This window comes from Caloenas nicobarica, chromosome 19 (assembly GCF_036013445.1).
Source record: "Caloenas nicobarica isolate bCalNic1 chromosome 19, bCalNic1.hap1, whole genome shotgun sequence".
NCBI lineage: Eukaryota > Metazoa > Chordata > Aves > Columbiformes > Columbidae > Caloenas > Caloenas nicobarica.
The window spans coordinates 10,627,416-10,645,000 of NC_088263.1; the positions used below are offsets into that span (position 1 = coordinate 10,627,416).

Consider the following 17,585-nt stretch of genomic DNA (forward strand, 5'->3'; position numbering starts at 1 on the left):
GAATAAATGGACAAAGACTGCAATCAAAGGGAAGGAAAAGGGGGAGGAGAGGAACTCACAACAAATCACACCAAAAACCTCAAATAACTCCACACAGAATCACATTCGGTTAGTTACATTTTCTGCCATCTGTCACAAACTATTATAGATTCATTTCTTTTTATCTTAGAAAAAGAGTGGTGCAGAGCTTAGTTATTTTGGCCGAGAGGGATTTCCACACAAATGTTTCTGCATTTCACTTCAGAAGAATGATTTTCAATTTGGGTACAGAAGCTGAACACCCACTGAAAACTTCAAATTAAGTAAAATTGAAATCATAGTTGCACATGGTTATAGCACCTTCTTCGATCAGGAACTTTGCCCAGTAAGTTTGTGAACCAAAGAAAAACTACAGTTGTTTTGTTTTGGTTTGTTGTTGTTTTGTTACATTAACAAAACTTGGAGCAAGACAAAAATCTTTGCCTTACATTATTACTGCTCCCTTAAGCAGTTAGGAACAGGTGCTATAGGTTACAGTTTAACAGATAAAACAGAAATTCTGCTAGTTAATAATAATTAAAAAATGCAAGGCACCTATTACATTCTTTAAAAGCAGTGTGTTTCATAAACATATAACTTAAAGTTTAAATAGTTAGAATATAAAATAAATGGATATTTGAAGAAATTACTGGATCCTATGAGTTTATAACCTGAAGAACTTTTCAAGTATCAGTAACTGGGTCCTTACATTGAATTCTGGAAATATTTCAGAAGACAAAAGATTAAAATATTTTTTAAAATTAAACTTGTTAGCTGTATTATATAAACATTCTGTAATAAGGGTATCAAAAAAGTATTCAGACTGAGTTAACAACATTTTTTACATTCTTAAAGCAGAACTTTTTCTTCCTTCATGTTTGCACAGAAAGACAAAATTGTCAAGAGTCTGAGATTCTACAACATAAAAGTCAGGACAAAAAGCCCAGCAGCTACAATGAAAACTGATAGGTACTTTTAAATAATGTCTCCATACAATATCTTCCTCTGACAGGAGAGAAAATTGAAAAAAAAAATTTTAAAAAGGAATTTCATATTTCAATGTCTCTGTAGAATTTAGAATTTCCTATGTTCAGCAGTCTCTTCATTGCTTTAGGTTCCCTGTCTTCATTTTCTCTCCCCATCTTCAGCCCATTACAAGCAGCACAGTGAGAGGATCACGCTTACAGGAACTTCAGCCCTGAGGTTTTTAACTCCGTCCCCCATGAGCAGACTGCATACGAAAGTGTGTGTCCACTTAAGCACTGAGAAACCAGATGGGGAAGTGAAACACTCCACTCCTTTCAGTACACTTACTGATACTAATGTCTGAATCCATTTTTTATTATCCTCTAAAACTTACATTCACTTTCATTAACAATGAACTTTAATTTTTTCTTTAGGTCACAGGAGAAAGAAGCAATAGGCGTGAAGCTAAGAGTCACAATCCATCCACTGCTGTAACTGCACTGAATTTTTCTTTTTTTTTTGGTTATGAGTTGAAGCAGAAGGCGTTTAACTACAACAGAACTCCTCCATTTCTTCTTGGCATTCACTCAACATAAGGGAGCTGACAGCAAAGAACTCTTATCCAGGAGGGATCAAGAAGGGACCCATACTACTGCTCATTCAGATTTTCCTTTTAAACCGTGTTTCCCCTTTAATTTGCCAGCAATCGGGAAAAGTTCCCTGCTGTAATCAGCCCCTTCCCCCTTGGGAGTGAAGCAGCACCTGAGTGCACCGGCAGCAGCTCCGGGAAACCGTCCAGTCCGCAGAACGGGCTCCATCGCACTGCGCCGCTGCGGCTCCTCCGGCCACGTCCACCCGCCAGGAGAAGGACGATACTGCGAAAGCACCTGACACCCTACCTCTCACACAACTCATTAGGCATTTTGATAGATTGCACAATCATTTCTGCAAATATTAGGCTTCTTCAACGAGGCCTACTTAGCAGATCACTGCTGTGACAATAATGCTGAGGTTCAAGGCAACAAACACTTGGTATCTTCACCAGTCCGGTGCCAGCACAAACGGCACAGACATTCATTTTCAATGTGTACATCAACCCAAAATCTCTTCCGTGGCATTGCTGTATGCAACTCAATGAAATAACAAGAGTCCTTGTACTTGACAGGTGCTCTTACATTTTGCAACATTGCCCCTGAAATTCTCCAGAGGGGTCATATTCAATAACACACATCCAGAAGGTCCCACACACAACTCGTAGGACAAAGACAAGTTTTTCTTGTTCTTACACTGGATTCTCTCAAATGAAAATCACACCAGAGACAACTGAGACAGATGTCTACAATTGCTCATAGAGGAAATTGTTCTCATTTGTGATTGTTCAAACAATTGTTCAGTCACCAGCTGCCTGGTCATGCAGCAGCTCTGAGCTCTCTCTACCTGAGCCATTGCCCTGAAACTTCCAGTTTCTCATGAACATGGAAAAAGTAGAAAGCAGAAGACAGGCCACTGTTAAATTTGTTTAAAACAAGACAGGCCGGATGCCTTGTGGAAATCTTCAATCCATAGAAGTTCTAAATGGAATTAATATATGGGCTGATATTAAAACTGGGTTTACTTGCATCATTTCTCGCAGCAAATGTAAACAGAAAATTACAGACTCTATTCCAACATGTCAGTGGGAAGTCATCAAAAACTACTGACAGAGTCTCTTTGCCCGTTTTCTGTGAAACGCATTGTTTCCAACTTCCACTAACGGTCTTTATTATGAAAAACTTCCCCAAGCCCTCAATAGGGCAGAGTGATGCTCATACATGCAAACTTTTAGGATGTGGAGAGCATCAGTGACATTCTTTTAGTGACCAACAGATGCTTTGTTAATAAAACTTGCATATACAAATGTCCACAAAATGTCTTAACAAGATCAGTTGTGACAGCTAAAGATAACAGCTGCCATCATGCTATGTCATATCAAATTACTGCAAAGAGACTTTTTTTCCACATTGTTAACTCAAGAACACTGACTGCAAACGAATATAGTTATCTACAGAGGAACTCAAAGTGCAAGATATTTTGCATCGCCTCTGCAGAAGAGCAGTGACTTTGAGGACCAGATAGGAAAATAATGTTGAACAGCTGGAAATGATAATTGCAGTTTAACACAGCAAAGTCAAACAGTGTTTCCTAGAGTCAGCCAAAAGCCAAACCACAGACCTACCTTAAGATACAGAAGCAGCTCTTGGCCCCAGAAGATAAGCGACAGAATCCAAACCTCTGTTTGCTGTCAATGTCTGTAAGCACAAATGTGAAGTTCTGCCCAACTTGGTTAACTGCATGGCTGAAAAGAAGGAGAACAGGAGGAAAAAATTAATGCTGAGCTAACTCTGTGTCAGAAGTATCTAGTCTAAGTCACTGAACCTATAACATTTCCTCTTTCAGCAGAGTTTTTGTTTGAGAAATTAACTTCGAGAGTATACAACCTCTAGAGACTTCAATATGCTGGCTGCTGGCTGAGGGAGGATGTGGCGTTGTTGTTTTTCCTTTCTTAAGTGTGGGAGGATACTACAAATGCGTTCATCTTTAAATGAAAATGGTTATGACTGTTAACCATGTTCAATGCAGTACACACTGTACAAACTAAACCCATGTTCGTCATATAACCCAAAATATTTCTTTATACACTTCACTTGAGAATTGGTTTACTCCAAGAGCAAGAGGATATTTACTAACATGCTAAGCTTCTTCAACACTTGGATATTGACTTGCAGAAGTTTTATTATGCAGCTACCTGTTTTGCATATATGCCAGGTAAATCATTCCAAACTGTTCAGCACCTGAAACCGCACCAGGTGACTCTGCTTTACTCCAGCAGTCGGGCAATCAGTTAAAAGAAAGACCAGAATAGCGTGCAAAGGAAGAAAAGATAAACTAGAATCAAAAGTACACTGTGCTAAAGCATGACATGACTACAGAAATAACTTTGTAGGATTTTCATATGATTTTTCAAAATTAAGAGTCATTTGCCTCATCTGTAAGACCTGAACAGCTCTTCAGGAACAGCCCAGCTGAACCGAGAGCGTTCCGGGACGTTGGCTCCGCTGGCAGCACAGTGGAAGGATCACTGTGGGAACAGTTGCCCAAACTGGAAAAACAGTTTTAGAAAACAGAACAAAAACCCAGCAGCAACAACAGCCATCTCCAAAACAAAAACACAAACAACACAAAACATAAGAACGAAACCACCTAACCATAGAAAAAACACACCACACAAATGCCAGAATCTAAAAATTAATTAATTTAAAAATACTATAATTCATATCCGTATTTTACCACTAATAGGTGATCCTCAAAATAGTAAGATAAGATCAAAATAAGATGCTTTACACTTAAAGTATGGCACTTTCTGAATGTTATTTCTTAACAAAATGAAAGACATTCTTGAGATATTACCACATTTGTCTAAAGGTAATCAAACATTTATGTACAGTGATGGCAGGCTCCATATAAACCAAGCCCAATTCACCTCTCAGTTTGTACACTTCAGTGCTTCTCTCTCTTTTTGTTCAGAATGAATAAAACAATATATATTTTTAAAACCACCCTGAGGACTAAGAATTACAGCAACTGGTCCAACGTGCCACTTTCCAGGCAGATACAGAGGAATAAAGTCCCACTAGGGAGTGCTATTAGGTTGGTGCAAAAGGAACTGTGGTTTTGCATTGTTGAAATTTGCTGTTTGACTTTGGAATACATTCTTAAGTAAATGTGGTTATGTTATACATCATTTTAATGCACTTTTCTTGCTTTGTTTTTTTGCTACTGACATTACGCAGCACACACATCTCTTTCGGCTGCCATATCCCTAACTCGGGACATCCTCTACCTTCTGGAATAGTGAAAGTCCATTCTTAGTTTGAAATTATTAAGCATGCTATGGGTTACAATCTCTCCTTTTTGTTTAAATGGTTGGCTTACAGTCTTTTCAGTAGCAGTTTGTGATATTCAGTCAAACAAGCAAATCCAGAAATGGGAATCACTTTTCATTATGTTCTCATTTGCACCCCATATGGGTTTTCAGTGTTCTTATCTCTCAAAATGCTATATTGCTGGGGAAAAACAAAAAACAACAAAATAAACAAAAGCCCTAGGTATAATAAGCTACACATGGAAAGCATAAATATTTCTAGGAGAAACAGATACATGAGAAAAATACTTTCCCACTCCCTCCCCATAGGAAAGGAAAAAGATGATCAGGAAAAAGTGATTCCAAATTATCAGTAGTACTTGTGGCTTGTCAAGGTCATCTGAGTCAACAAGCACGGGTTGAGTAGCTCCTGTTGACAGCCCGGGACATTCAAATGCTCTTGTAATGCACGGAGCAGGAGCAGCAGCGGCCCTGGGACAGCAGCCACCTCCAGCAGTGCCCCCAATGTCCCCAGCCCCGGTCACCGCAGCACAGGACACGGTGCAGCAGGGGCTTTATTGACTGCGTGGAGTCCCCTCCAGAGCAGCACAGTGAGATTTCACCTCCCTTCACAGAAACTAGTGAACAGGATTTCAAGATAACTAAGAAATATCAGCTGGTCTACAGGTCAGGGAAAAAAAACTGAAAAAAGTTTTAAAAAAATGGAACAACGGTTCAAACAAGAAGTGATATTAGAAATAGATGTTGATTTATAAAGAAAATCAATTTCTACTGTAAATATCATAGATTTCACTAAAATGAGAAAAAGATGTCGAGCAGTTTAATCACAATTAAGGTCAGTTTCATCAATTAAAACCCCTCGGTGTTACGTGACCTGGGCCAAGCAATGTTCACCAATTAACTGATGCTCACAGATGCTATGGGCAGTGCTCCATCCTTTCAAAATTTCAGTGCTTGCTCTCTTCATGACATCATCAAAAATAACCCACAGTAAAAGCAAAACGAAAAAAACCTAAAACGAGTTCTGGAGCTTCAAAGCTTCGATATTAATATGCATATTTGACAATTCTACTCAAGCATTTTCACACCTAAGTATTACACAGGAGTAAACCAAAATGCACTCTTACTGCTGCCCCGAACAGTTCACGCTTTAAAAATTTTTTTTTTTTTTTTGATGGTGCCCATAAAAACCCCAGGAAAAAGTGATTCTAAGACTATAATTTGCACTTGGGTGCTTTAAATCACAGTCAAGCAGACAGAACATTAGGAATGGTATGGTTTTTATTTTCTACAGTGGTTTTATTGACAAGCTTATTTTCTTGTAAAGTTTGAAAAGCTAACACTACCTGTCCACACAGAACGGGAAACAAAACTTGGTCAAAGTCTGTAGAACTTCCTGTGGAGAGAAAAAGAGATAATTTATACATCTGTTGGGACCAATAAATCTAATATTAACCACATCACACAATTTCACAACTTTGCCCTGAAGAAATAAGAGACAGATGAAGAAATATGGGCTTTATCAATTACATGGAAGGAGTACCAGGCAGTCAATCATGTGAAATAATAAACATGATCAAACTTCATTAAAAATGAAAAATTAATCAAGATTCACACATGGGCAGGCAGCAGGAGCCATCCAGCAATTCTCTGAAGAGCAGGAGGAGGTGGGCTGTTGAGTGTTAACACGTCCCTGGGGCCCAAGGCTGCCCTGACCATATGGATCCCAGTGAACGCCACCAGCCCCCCGGGCCTGGCCGGGCAGGACCCCCCCGCACAGGGGATTGGGGAGCCCTCCCCACACCCGCTACACCAACAACAAAAGATAAAGCCAAGAGGTCTGGAGCAGGAAGATTTAATGGTGTTATTAGAAAGAAAACCTAAGTGTTAAAAGACCGATTAAAATAACGTGTGCTAAAATTAATAGAAATTGTTTCGTCTACAAACCATTTTCTAAATGTTGCAAAACAGCACCACGGGCAAACTTACATATAGGCTTTGCATGATCTCAAATAAAACGCATGAATATGAAAACAGAAGACATGATCAGCAGAGAAATTAATCAACTTTGCAACTTTAAACAAATACAGTCATTAAAGAGGCAAAAGCAGAAACATTTTAGTCCCAAAACAGTTGTGTTCATAGACGAAAGAAATCAATTTGCGTGATCTTATTCTATAGCAACAGAAAGGCGCATTCCCTAGGCCGGAGGCCAGCAGAGGCCTGCCCAGCGGGCAGCCCCGCGCCGCCAGCCGGCCCGCTGCTCGCCGCCCTTCTCACCTCACGTTGCAGCGCCTGCAATGCCAACTGTACCCCTGCTTGCCGCTGAAACAAGCCAGCCTTGACGAAGTGACTGACCCTCGGATAAATGCAACACTTTTCTGACCAACAGTAATAAATTATCATCAACAACTAAACCCATGCTTTCCGCTTCATTTATTTCTAAAACCAATGTCATCATTCAGCAAATAAACTACCCCAGTCTAATAACCTACTCAATGAAGTAGAAAACATTTGCCTCCCTTGCAGAACATGTTCCTCCTCCATCACTCAAATGAGCACAGCCCGTTCTGAGCAATGGTCCCAGGCTCAACTGCTCGTGGACTCTGCTTTGCAGGTTTCTTGACAACTAAAACGTGGCAAGTTCTTAAGATTTCAGGCAGAAACGTATACGGAAACTTGGACTTCTTGACAGTTTATTGATAGATTATTTAACAACCTCCTGTTTTTAAAGAACAAGAACGGATCTATTGCAGAATGCCATGTAAAGCGAAGCAGAGTTCTTTCTTCCTTTCAGCTGCAGCAGGAAACTTGGAGGGAACCGTATAGGTTGCAGAGGAAACTCTGCAGAAATATGTATTTCGATAGAAAATAACACCTTGATAGTAAAGGCCTCATTAATGTGATCGGGTTCACCGCTGTGCAGGACAGCCTGGCTGCTGAACAACTCCTCTTGTTTGCCTACAAAAACTACAGCTTGGCAAATTTTAACTAGGACACAGTTGTCCTCTACCCACAACTGAAATCTCAATACATAACACGTTAAGGAGGAAAAAAACCCAACCAACCAACCAACCAACCAACCAACAAACCACAAACAGAATTCTAACATAATCAAAATTATAATCACAGGAGAGGAAACTGCCTATATTTTTATTGGCCTTATCAATACAAATTGTCCTCAAAATCATGACTGCACATCTATTTTTTAGAAACAAAGCCATGTAACTGCTACATAGAATTCTGAAAGGAAACAGTGTTAAAAGGTAACATGTCATCAGTCACCTCAAAATGGCAGAATATATTGTCTCCATTATTTTGATGATTTAAATAATTACTGTAACTGCAAGTAAAAATATTCACATAGTTAAACACACTAACATCTCCTCAGTGTTGTGTTATTGAAGGATAAGAGCGTATTGCTCAGAACTCACTTTGTACTTGTTTCTTTATATTTATAGCTTCCTAAACACAGAAAATGAAATTTTCACTTAGAGAGGCAATATATTGAACCTGTACTGTGATACATTGCCTTGTCTTTTAAAGAAAGATTTTAGAGTGATACTATTATATGGCTTTTATAATGTTATTTGACATAATTTGCCACTCATTATACAACAATACTTATATGCCTCGATTTACGACTAAGACATTGAGACTAGTACAGGTTAATCACAGCCATATTTTAAAATTTTAACTATTTTTAAAACATCACATACGGAGTTAGATTTTAATTAGCAAAAGTGCTGATCTTTTGCAAGTAAGACATACAATTACTGGAGAACTATTTAATTTTTGCTCAAGTTGCAAGCTCGTGACTATAGATGTGCTGCTTTTCCTCGCCAGTTTGACAGCTGAGCAATGCCCACAAAACACACAACTTCCTACGACACCTCTTCAGGTGAGTCCTTACTTACGGTCTAGAAATATCACCCTTTCTTTACAGTTTCAAACCAAAACCATAACAAAATGAAACCCAGAATCCCTTCGTGTCAGCATCTGACAATGTTTTTACCTGACATGAAACACAGAGGCAGCATCAATAACCTGTTTTCTTATTTTATTACCCTATGGCCATTTTCTTAAAGAAACAACTACATGAATGCCTCTAAAGCAAAACACCCTAAAAAGAAGAAGAAAAATAAAAATAAACAAAAGCCACCCCAAACAATCCAGGACACACAGCTGATAAACGTAAATTACCCAGGAGCTGAAAGCCCTGTCTCTGGGGTATCACATGCCAGTTTTCTGGATCAATCCCCAAGTTTCTCTTTTCACAAATCTTTCTCCATGCAGTTTGATTTTTAACATTTTAATGAGCAGAGCGCATCTCTAGCAGCAGGCGGCACCGTTAAAGTGCAGGGCATGAACCGCGTCCCCGCGGATGCCGCTCCGGGACACGCACCACCTGGCTCCTGCTCCCAGCGCTCCAGCTCCTTTCAGAATCAAAACACCGCTGACATTATCAGCCCCACTCGGGTTTGCTAAAACCCTTCCCAATCAATACAGCCAGTACATAACTTATCGGAGACAACACAGAGCTCATTGATTACGTTTGGTTTCAGTAGCAAAGTTTTCACAATAAATGAGGCAGGAATGCGGCGTTCGGCCCCTTGGTGTCACGTCCCAGCCCAAGGAGGTGCGGCGGGATCTGAAAGGGTTCCCTCCACACACACACGCAGGAGAGACTTGAAACGCGTATGGAAAGCAAGGTTGTTAAATACACACAATACACACGTGGCTTATGTCCCCAGTTCTCTATATACTGAGATGAAATAGTAAAGAAAGCTCAGCACTGCTGAATTTTTTTGCATATTTACTTGTGAATTTAATACACAAGCTGCATCTTAAGTATTTTTTATTTTTATTTTTAAACCTTTCACCGTATGCTCCCGCTTCCAAGTCAATGCAACAACTTCAAAGCCTCTCAAATATACAGAATCGCTTCATTTCTTTTGTTCGAGTGAATACTGGTAACAAGTATCCCATGCTGCAGTTGCAAATAAATAAAACAGTACTGATAAAAAATGATATGCAAATCGCTGGTCCAGTGCAAGAAGAGCAAACTGTTGCAAACAATCTACTCTTAGAAAGATGTGCGATGCAACTAACATTCAAAGTGGAACCAGAAGTCTAAGTAGAAGTTGGAGAGAAAGGAAATAAAAATACAGGCAGAGACCTGTGAAAAATTATGAACGATTAAGGCAAGACACTCAAATATTAATGCGAGTCGGAGAAGGGAGACAATACACCACAAAACCCAACAGGTTGGGGACCTGTATTTGGAAGCCTGTTGGGAAACCTGAGAAAAACAAGATGAAGCTGAGAAGACGTCCCAGAGTACAGACAACACCATCAGCTGTGGATCATGGGGGAAAAAACAGCCCCAAACCCCACAACCACTCTTCAGAAAGCACATACATTTTTACAAGAGGACAATTCAAACCTTACAAGAGAGCAGAGCATTGCAAATGAGTTTTCCCTGGAGAGAAGAGATGATTCGGTGATGAAGGAGATGACCCTGGCCTGGAGGTGAGATGGAGCTGCGGCTGCTGGGAGAGAAACGCTGAACAGAGCCGGTGGAAATAGAAATAGCTTCCATCTTAGCCAGCTTGAAATACCATCCAAGCCCATGAAACAAACATGAAATCCGTCGCCTTTGCACGGAGGGACACCAAGAGAGTTTCAAGAACACGTCAGCGGGCTGGGGAGGCCAGGGCCACGGGGGGCCCCGCGCTGCCGGGGAGCAGGGCCAGCGCGGGGCCCAGCCGAGCCGCGGGGGGCACCGAGCGCTGGGCCTGCTCAGAACACCCGCGCAGCCCGGCAGCAGGAACGGCAGCACGGCATAACCCAGAGCTACGGCGTTGACTGAAGGAACATATCATCCAATTGTTTAGAAATTCGGGTCATACATTCATCTACCTTACAGCCACAAAACTGTACACTGCTCTTATTTTTAATTCACCCGTTTGAGTAATTTCAAGCTAACAATTAAACCATCCACTGCAATGGAACAACAGGTTTAAGAGTTCAAAACAGTTGTCAGTGCACCCAAATAACCAACTTAACCCTGACAACAACTCTGTTCAAAACCCACAGGGCGGGGAAAGAAAAAGTACAGAATAATCCAGAACATCATAAATTCTGTGAGCTCTGCACGGCTGCTCAGAAATTCAGCTACGTTTTCCTAGGAAAGGGAACATCTTTCTGCACAATAAGCAGCATCTCGGTAACAAGTTTTGCTAACTATTTTAAGCATTTTACAAAGGAACTGCTTACAACGGATGAGAAAAGGCAGTCATGTTTCTAAATTTTATTGAAACAATAGAAATGTAATAATGCAATGCCAGCACAAAAAATTCAGCCACTAATTTGAACACACATATGAGTAACAAACAGGGTTCAGTACGTCTTGTGTTTTGAAAATTTAAATTTTATTTTGTATTTATTAGTAGTATCAGTCGATATTACCTTACATCAAATTTTCCTAAAGTTATTATTACAGATTATTCTCATCAATTAACAAACGCCCTGTAATTATGTAGTTAAAAATCAGGAGAAGCGTTCCAATCCAAGCAGCTAATAAAAACTAATTCTCAAATTAAAAAGAAAGTATCCTGCAAGCAAAGGCAGCGTGATGCGGCCACAACAAAAAGCCAGGATTCTGCAAGATGACGAAGTGGAGAAAGCAAAGAACAATAAACTTAAAAGCAAGATCTCTCTAAATTTTAAAGATTTTTCTACTTTTTAAAAGGCTGATATAGCACATTAATTTTTTTAAAAATGATGGCTCACTTAAAATATTTATGTCTAATTTCATCTTGCATTGATTTTGTCATGAAATCTTTTTACATCTTATAGGAGTACTGAATGTTACTGATTTTCATAATGGTCAAAATATTTTAAGAATTCGTTTTAACCGGTTCTTTAAAAGAACGTTCTACCTCAAAAAATCAGGACCATAATTTGCTTAATAGTATTAATTTAAATTACCTTGATTTAGTTTTATCTCTACTTTTTAAATTCTGCTAGTATTGCAATAGAACTTTATAGCACTGGTTCGCCCATTTGCTTTATGTTCTAAAAATCCATTAGCTCTTTCTGAGCAATTATAAAGCTTGAATTAGGGGAGGGTTTTTCTCCTACAAAAGTCACTTCTTCCTGCGTGGGGGTCAGAAGGGGACCGGTACCCAGCGTGAAATAACATCATCGCTCTGAAGGTAACCAATCGTTTTCAGGAAAATGCTGGGTTTTAAAAACACACAAAAACCCCAACACATATATATACACAAACCTGGTAACAGGAAGAGCGTGAGATAAATAATATTTCTTAAGCATATTGTGGCCTGCTAGCGTTTAAATATTTTAAATGTAAAAAATACGTGCACAGATGGGCAACTTTTCTACTTGCATTACATTACTAAAGACATACTTCAAGATAAAGCTCAAAATCTCTGAATTTTTGCAAGCTAATTGTGACTCTGTTAGAAGTCCCAGCCCAAGGCAGCGCTTTCTGCCAGCAGCCCCTCAGGCCTGTGTGGCCGCTGCGGGGTGAGGCCGTTGCGGGGTGAGGCCGTTATGGGGTGAGGCCGCTGCGGGGTGAGGCCGCTGCGGGGTGAGGCCGCTGCGGGGTGAGGCCGTTATGGGGTGAGGCTGTTATGGGGTGAGGCTCCGCGCCCCCCAGCACATAATGGGCCTGCGCTGAACTCCGGCTCCGCGGCCCCTCTGGGACACAGGCCTGGCAGATGTGACAGACCTGTGGCAGAGAACTGGCTCCAGTTCTGCCTTAATGACAACTGCAACCTCTCCACTAATAGAACAAAAGAACTCGAACGACTATTACTTCTTTTTTCAGTAGAAAAAAACCTGAAAGCAAAGCTGAACTAAACATTTCAGCAGTTTTTCAGAGAGATCTCCTCATTAAACGTTTTTAAAACCCTTTCAATAAAATTAAGCTTTAGTTTTATCCTAAGACAAATGGATTTTAGCAAACATGATTTTTTAAAAAATCCACTGCTGATGTAGTAAGAATTGTTCCAGTCTTAAATCACAAAGAATTGAAAAATTATACAAACAAGCATAAAGAAATCAGGTCCGATTATGTGCATAAACATCAATCAATTGGTAAATATAAGAAGTGTCAATATCAGAATAATTGAATGACATCTATTGTAAACATGTAGTGACTAAAAACGAGGAAGATTTTCACTTCCGTATTTAGGAAAAATTAGGCAAAAGCTATTAGCTGTGAAAAGCTAATCACATACTTCTCACACCAGAAGTCAATCGCCCAGGTACACTGCATCAAAACCAAACCTTTAAATATATACTTTGGTAACATCCGTTAAATATAAGAATTCTGGCTTACGATGACTGGCCCTTTCAGCCATGGTCTCAAACGCTCTATTCAGCCACAACCGCATACCCACTTAATCAGCAATCATTGTTCTCCCGAGCAGGACTTTGTTGTCAAGACAAGCACTGAAACCTTTAAAAAATTTCAGAACTGGCATAAGAAAAAAGTGATCTTTGTCAAACAAGGACAAATTTATGCAAATCTTTTATAAACATTCACAAACATTTATTTAGCTTTTGAAATGTTGGCCTCATTTGAGAGCATGAAAATGAGGGGGAAGTAGGAAGATGCAAAGGACAGCTTAGAGGCTGGCACACTACATAAATATTCAGAAGGAAGATTATAGGATTCATGTTAGGCTGTCTTAGGTTTCTCCAAAGTCCACATAGAATACCGAAGAACAAAACTAACGAGAAGTAGAGCAGATGTTAGACAATGCAGCAGCCCCATTTCCACACTCGCTTGGCTATACTCTGATGCTTTCATTTTTTCGTTCAATATGGTTAGGTCATTCAAGGATTCTCCTATAGACTCTGTATTGTGGCTACTGAGCTATAAGCTGGACCTCTGTCAGCTTTCCAAAAGTTCCCAATGAAAAGGCATTATGCAAATTCTACCTCTCTTACTCTCTTTCAGGAAAAAAGCCTCCAGTATGCAGTCACCGGAGTATTGGAAGTCCCAGCCTTCATTTCTGTATGGTTGTGTTTGCCTTAGGGCCATGCTGCTTGTTTTGACAGTGGATCCCCCTAGATAGTTGGGATTAGTCGAGCTTGTTTAGATAAACTTGAAATCAAGGCCTTCTCTAGGTAGACAGCTAGATGTAGCTACCGAGTTTCCAGCTGCCTCCTCCTTTCATCCCCAAACAACTGCAGATTCACAGCAGAGATCACAGCCACGGGCTATGTCACATACATAAGTACAAAATTAAAGGCTGCTAAAAGAAGCCTTTGTAAGTCTTAGTGCTAAAATAAGGAATCTGTACTGCATAGTTTAAACAAATTATTCAAGAAGCACCAATAAAGGTCTGCAACGGATAGTTAACAAGACATGTTCACAAAAGAAATACCCTGTTTACATAAACGGGCGAGATCACGCTTTGTTAATCACTTCTGCACCATCCACTATCCAACCTTTTTAAAAACACGTGCAAGTAAATGCTCTAAACCAGTATTTGTTAGAATATCTCAAACACAAACTCTGTGACCGTAGGAGACTATTATGAAGGTACTATTCCAATTACATTTTCAGTCATATTCACCACCAGATTGGGCCAGATTTGATCTTTACTATAACGAGATAATGCAAACCATAGGAACTCATTCACACAAATAAAATACATTAAAAGAAAAGGGCCAGAGCTCCAAACCTAAATTAAAACCTACAATCAAAACCCACCTATGTAACTGTCTGCATTGTAGTTCAGCCCCAACAGGAGATTAATTTTTCAGGGGGTAGGAACAATTAATTGCTAGGATGCTATAAATCAAGAAGCAGGGGGGAAAAAATAGTTCAATGAATTGTAAATATCATTTAAAAGCAGCTCCCATCCATTGCTCAAGAAAAAGGGTGTGAAGAAACTCGTGATGTTGCAAACAGTTTAAATAAAGACAACAGCAGAATTTTATGGTAAAGCAGCAAAGGTAAGAATTTGGGACCAACAACTTCTCTGCCTCTGAGCAAAGAAGGACTTCAGGGTCACTTTTTTGCCATTTCCATATTATAAAAATTCTACCATCTCTCACTGTAAAATTAAGTCATTTCACTGACAAGATCTTTTATAGAAACTCAAAGCATTGAGAAATCTGACAGAATAACATTAGAGTCCTATTTCTTCCTGTACTGGTTACCAAAGAGAATATCAGAGCGTATCTGGAATTCACTCAGTCATTCTGTGTCCTAAGGTCCCCGTTCCTGACATCCTCAGCAGGAAACCAGCTGCAGACCGGGCATCCTGATCAACAACTGGGCAAAACTGTGAAAACAGTTCACTCCTGACAAGTCATGAGAAAAACAGTTTCATCATGCTATTGTACTTAAAACAGAAGAACACTTTTAGAATTGTTACCTGAAAATTAAATATGCTAAGAAAAATGCCACAGATCTACCTAGCAGAGTGTTATCAGAGACCAGAAAGTGATGCAATTCATGGATTTGCCTTCTCACAAGAGTCTTGTGATCGCTGTGACCAAGACTCTCCCGCCTGCTGGAGAGAAGAGCCCACGGCCGTGGAAGAGCCGAAACGCAGGTCACCAGCAAAGCCACTTCCCAACTCCCGTCCACTTTTTGCAGCTGAGGAAACAACACAACTAAACAACCATCCCAAAGGGGGCAACAGCTGACTGACTTGTAAAAGTCAGGACTACCTGGTTCTCAGACTTGCGTTCACGTCACACCTGTTTGAGAATTCTCTAAAGGAGAAGGAAGGAGAAAATGATGATATATGATGGGGACACTAGTGCCCCCAGGGCAAGAAGAACTTTTCTAACAGTAAACTTCACAGAGATGAGATGGAGCCAGTGATCACCTTGGACAACTGAAGGTTATAAGAGGACACAGCTTTCCAAATTCGCCAGTCTTTTCACAGCTTTCAGATTTCCAAGTACGATAATATGCTAGACAGAATAGCAATCAAAAACCTGAAAGCTATAAAAATATTCATTAGCTGTGTAAAGTGGGTTTTGCTTGAAGACAGGACAGCCGATATGTACAAAGATGACCGGACTTAGAAACTTAAGTTTCCCAACTATAAAGCTAAGAACTTTGGACTTCCCTGGGTTAACACAGAATAATTCCAACTTTCCTCTAGAATACACTACCAGTTCTACGCTGCTACCCAGACACGTGTGAAAATCTGAGTATGTCATATGTCATCCCACTAAACTATTGCTTTAAAAGTCATCTCTAATCAAGTGAGAAAGTGTTTAGCTACTTTATGACTGCTCAAATGAAGACATGGCATACCTGAGATGGATTCACAACTCTAACCCTGAGCACACCACTTAACCTGCTGATACTTGTGTCAGGAAATTCTACTCCGTGCAAAGGACGGGACTTCCCAGTGTTCCTGTACCTGCAAACATCAAAGCACATCAGACACAGCAAGGAGGAGAGTTACGTGCATTGAGACGCGCTGACAACAACTTTAACGTGCCTACGCCCACCATATTGTTAGGCACTTGAATTTTATTATTTTTATTTTTAAACAAAATTAAGATACTTTATACATATTACAAGTTTTTAAACAATTTTTAAAAATTGTTTAAAAATTGACCAATAGGACCAGTACAGAGTTGAATGGTTCGGGAGACTGAAACGAGAAAACTTCTGAACTAGTTTGATAATGACTGGCTTAACAAACCAAAGCAGAATATGAGCATCTCTCATTTTAAAGAAACTCATCTTTACTTGAAGTGAATATTTTATAGTTTTATCAATAAATTTAAACATAAGTGATAATGATTCCTCACTTTAGGCCTGATCCCACCACCTTTACTCACACGAGTAGTCCCACAGGATTTTAATACGACTACCTCAACGAATAAGGGTTGGCAGGACAGCTTTTAAATTATTCATATATTCAGAGATTTTGAAGGCCAGAAGGGACCATTATGATCATCTAGTCTGACCTCTTGTACAACAAAGGCCATGCGATTGTATCCAGTAATACTTGCACTCAGCTGAATAATTTGTGGTGAAATCAAATTGTGTTTATTGAACTTCCAATATTGATTCAAATTTTACATGAAAGGAAACAGAAATTGTTTAGAAAGTGGCTTGAACTACATTTTCTCACATTTGAACCCAATTAGTCCTCTATTTCTGTTTAGAATTTTTCTAACTTCTGGACACTGGCTTTTGACACAGCTTTTACACACGGGCTTTGGAGTCCAACACCATCTCAGGTGCTCTCGGGCCAAGTCATCTCCTGGGCTCCTTCAAAAGATTAATGGGCAATTAATTACTATTTGTTTTCTGCACTTTTACCATTCCTGCCCTGCACCATGATTTCTGAAATACAGATTTCATAACTGGAAAAACATTGGACTAATGTTATCAATGATGCAACAAACAGAAAACAGTATCACCAAGTAGTAGTAAAATAAACACACAAAATACTAGAGAAAGCTGGAGTGCCATCATGGTGCCGTGTGAAATTCTGTGCAGCCCTGCTGGATTACTGAAAGCAGCTATTCTATCAGGCTGTTAAATAGATACTCTGGCTGAATTCTCTCATCATAGAAATACCTAACTACTATAAGCCTTAGATTTACTAACTTCAATTCTGAAATGGAACCTGGATGAACAGATTATGTCAAAGGTTCT

The 17,585-nt window shown here is 39.7% G+C and overlaps 1 protein-coding gene across 7 annotated transcripts in view; it reads right to left on the bottom strand.

Moving 5' to 3' along the window:
• The window catches only part of DENND1A (DENN domain containing 1A), a 158,624-nt gene that overhangs the window by 111,466 nt on the left and 29,573 nt on the right, over positions 1-17,585 (bottom strand). For all 7 annotated transcript variants that reach the window (XM_065648461.1, XM_065648462.1, XM_065648458.1 and 4 more), the window contains exons 4-5: positions 6,253-6,302; positions 3,200-3,319 (exon numbers count right to left, since the gene is read on the bottom strand). In XM_065648461.1, coding sequence (XP_065504533.1) covers positions 3,200-3,319; positions 6,253-6,302 — 170 coding nt within the window. The remainder of the gene's footprint in view (positions 1-3,199; positions 3,320-6,252; positions 6,303-17,585) is intronic.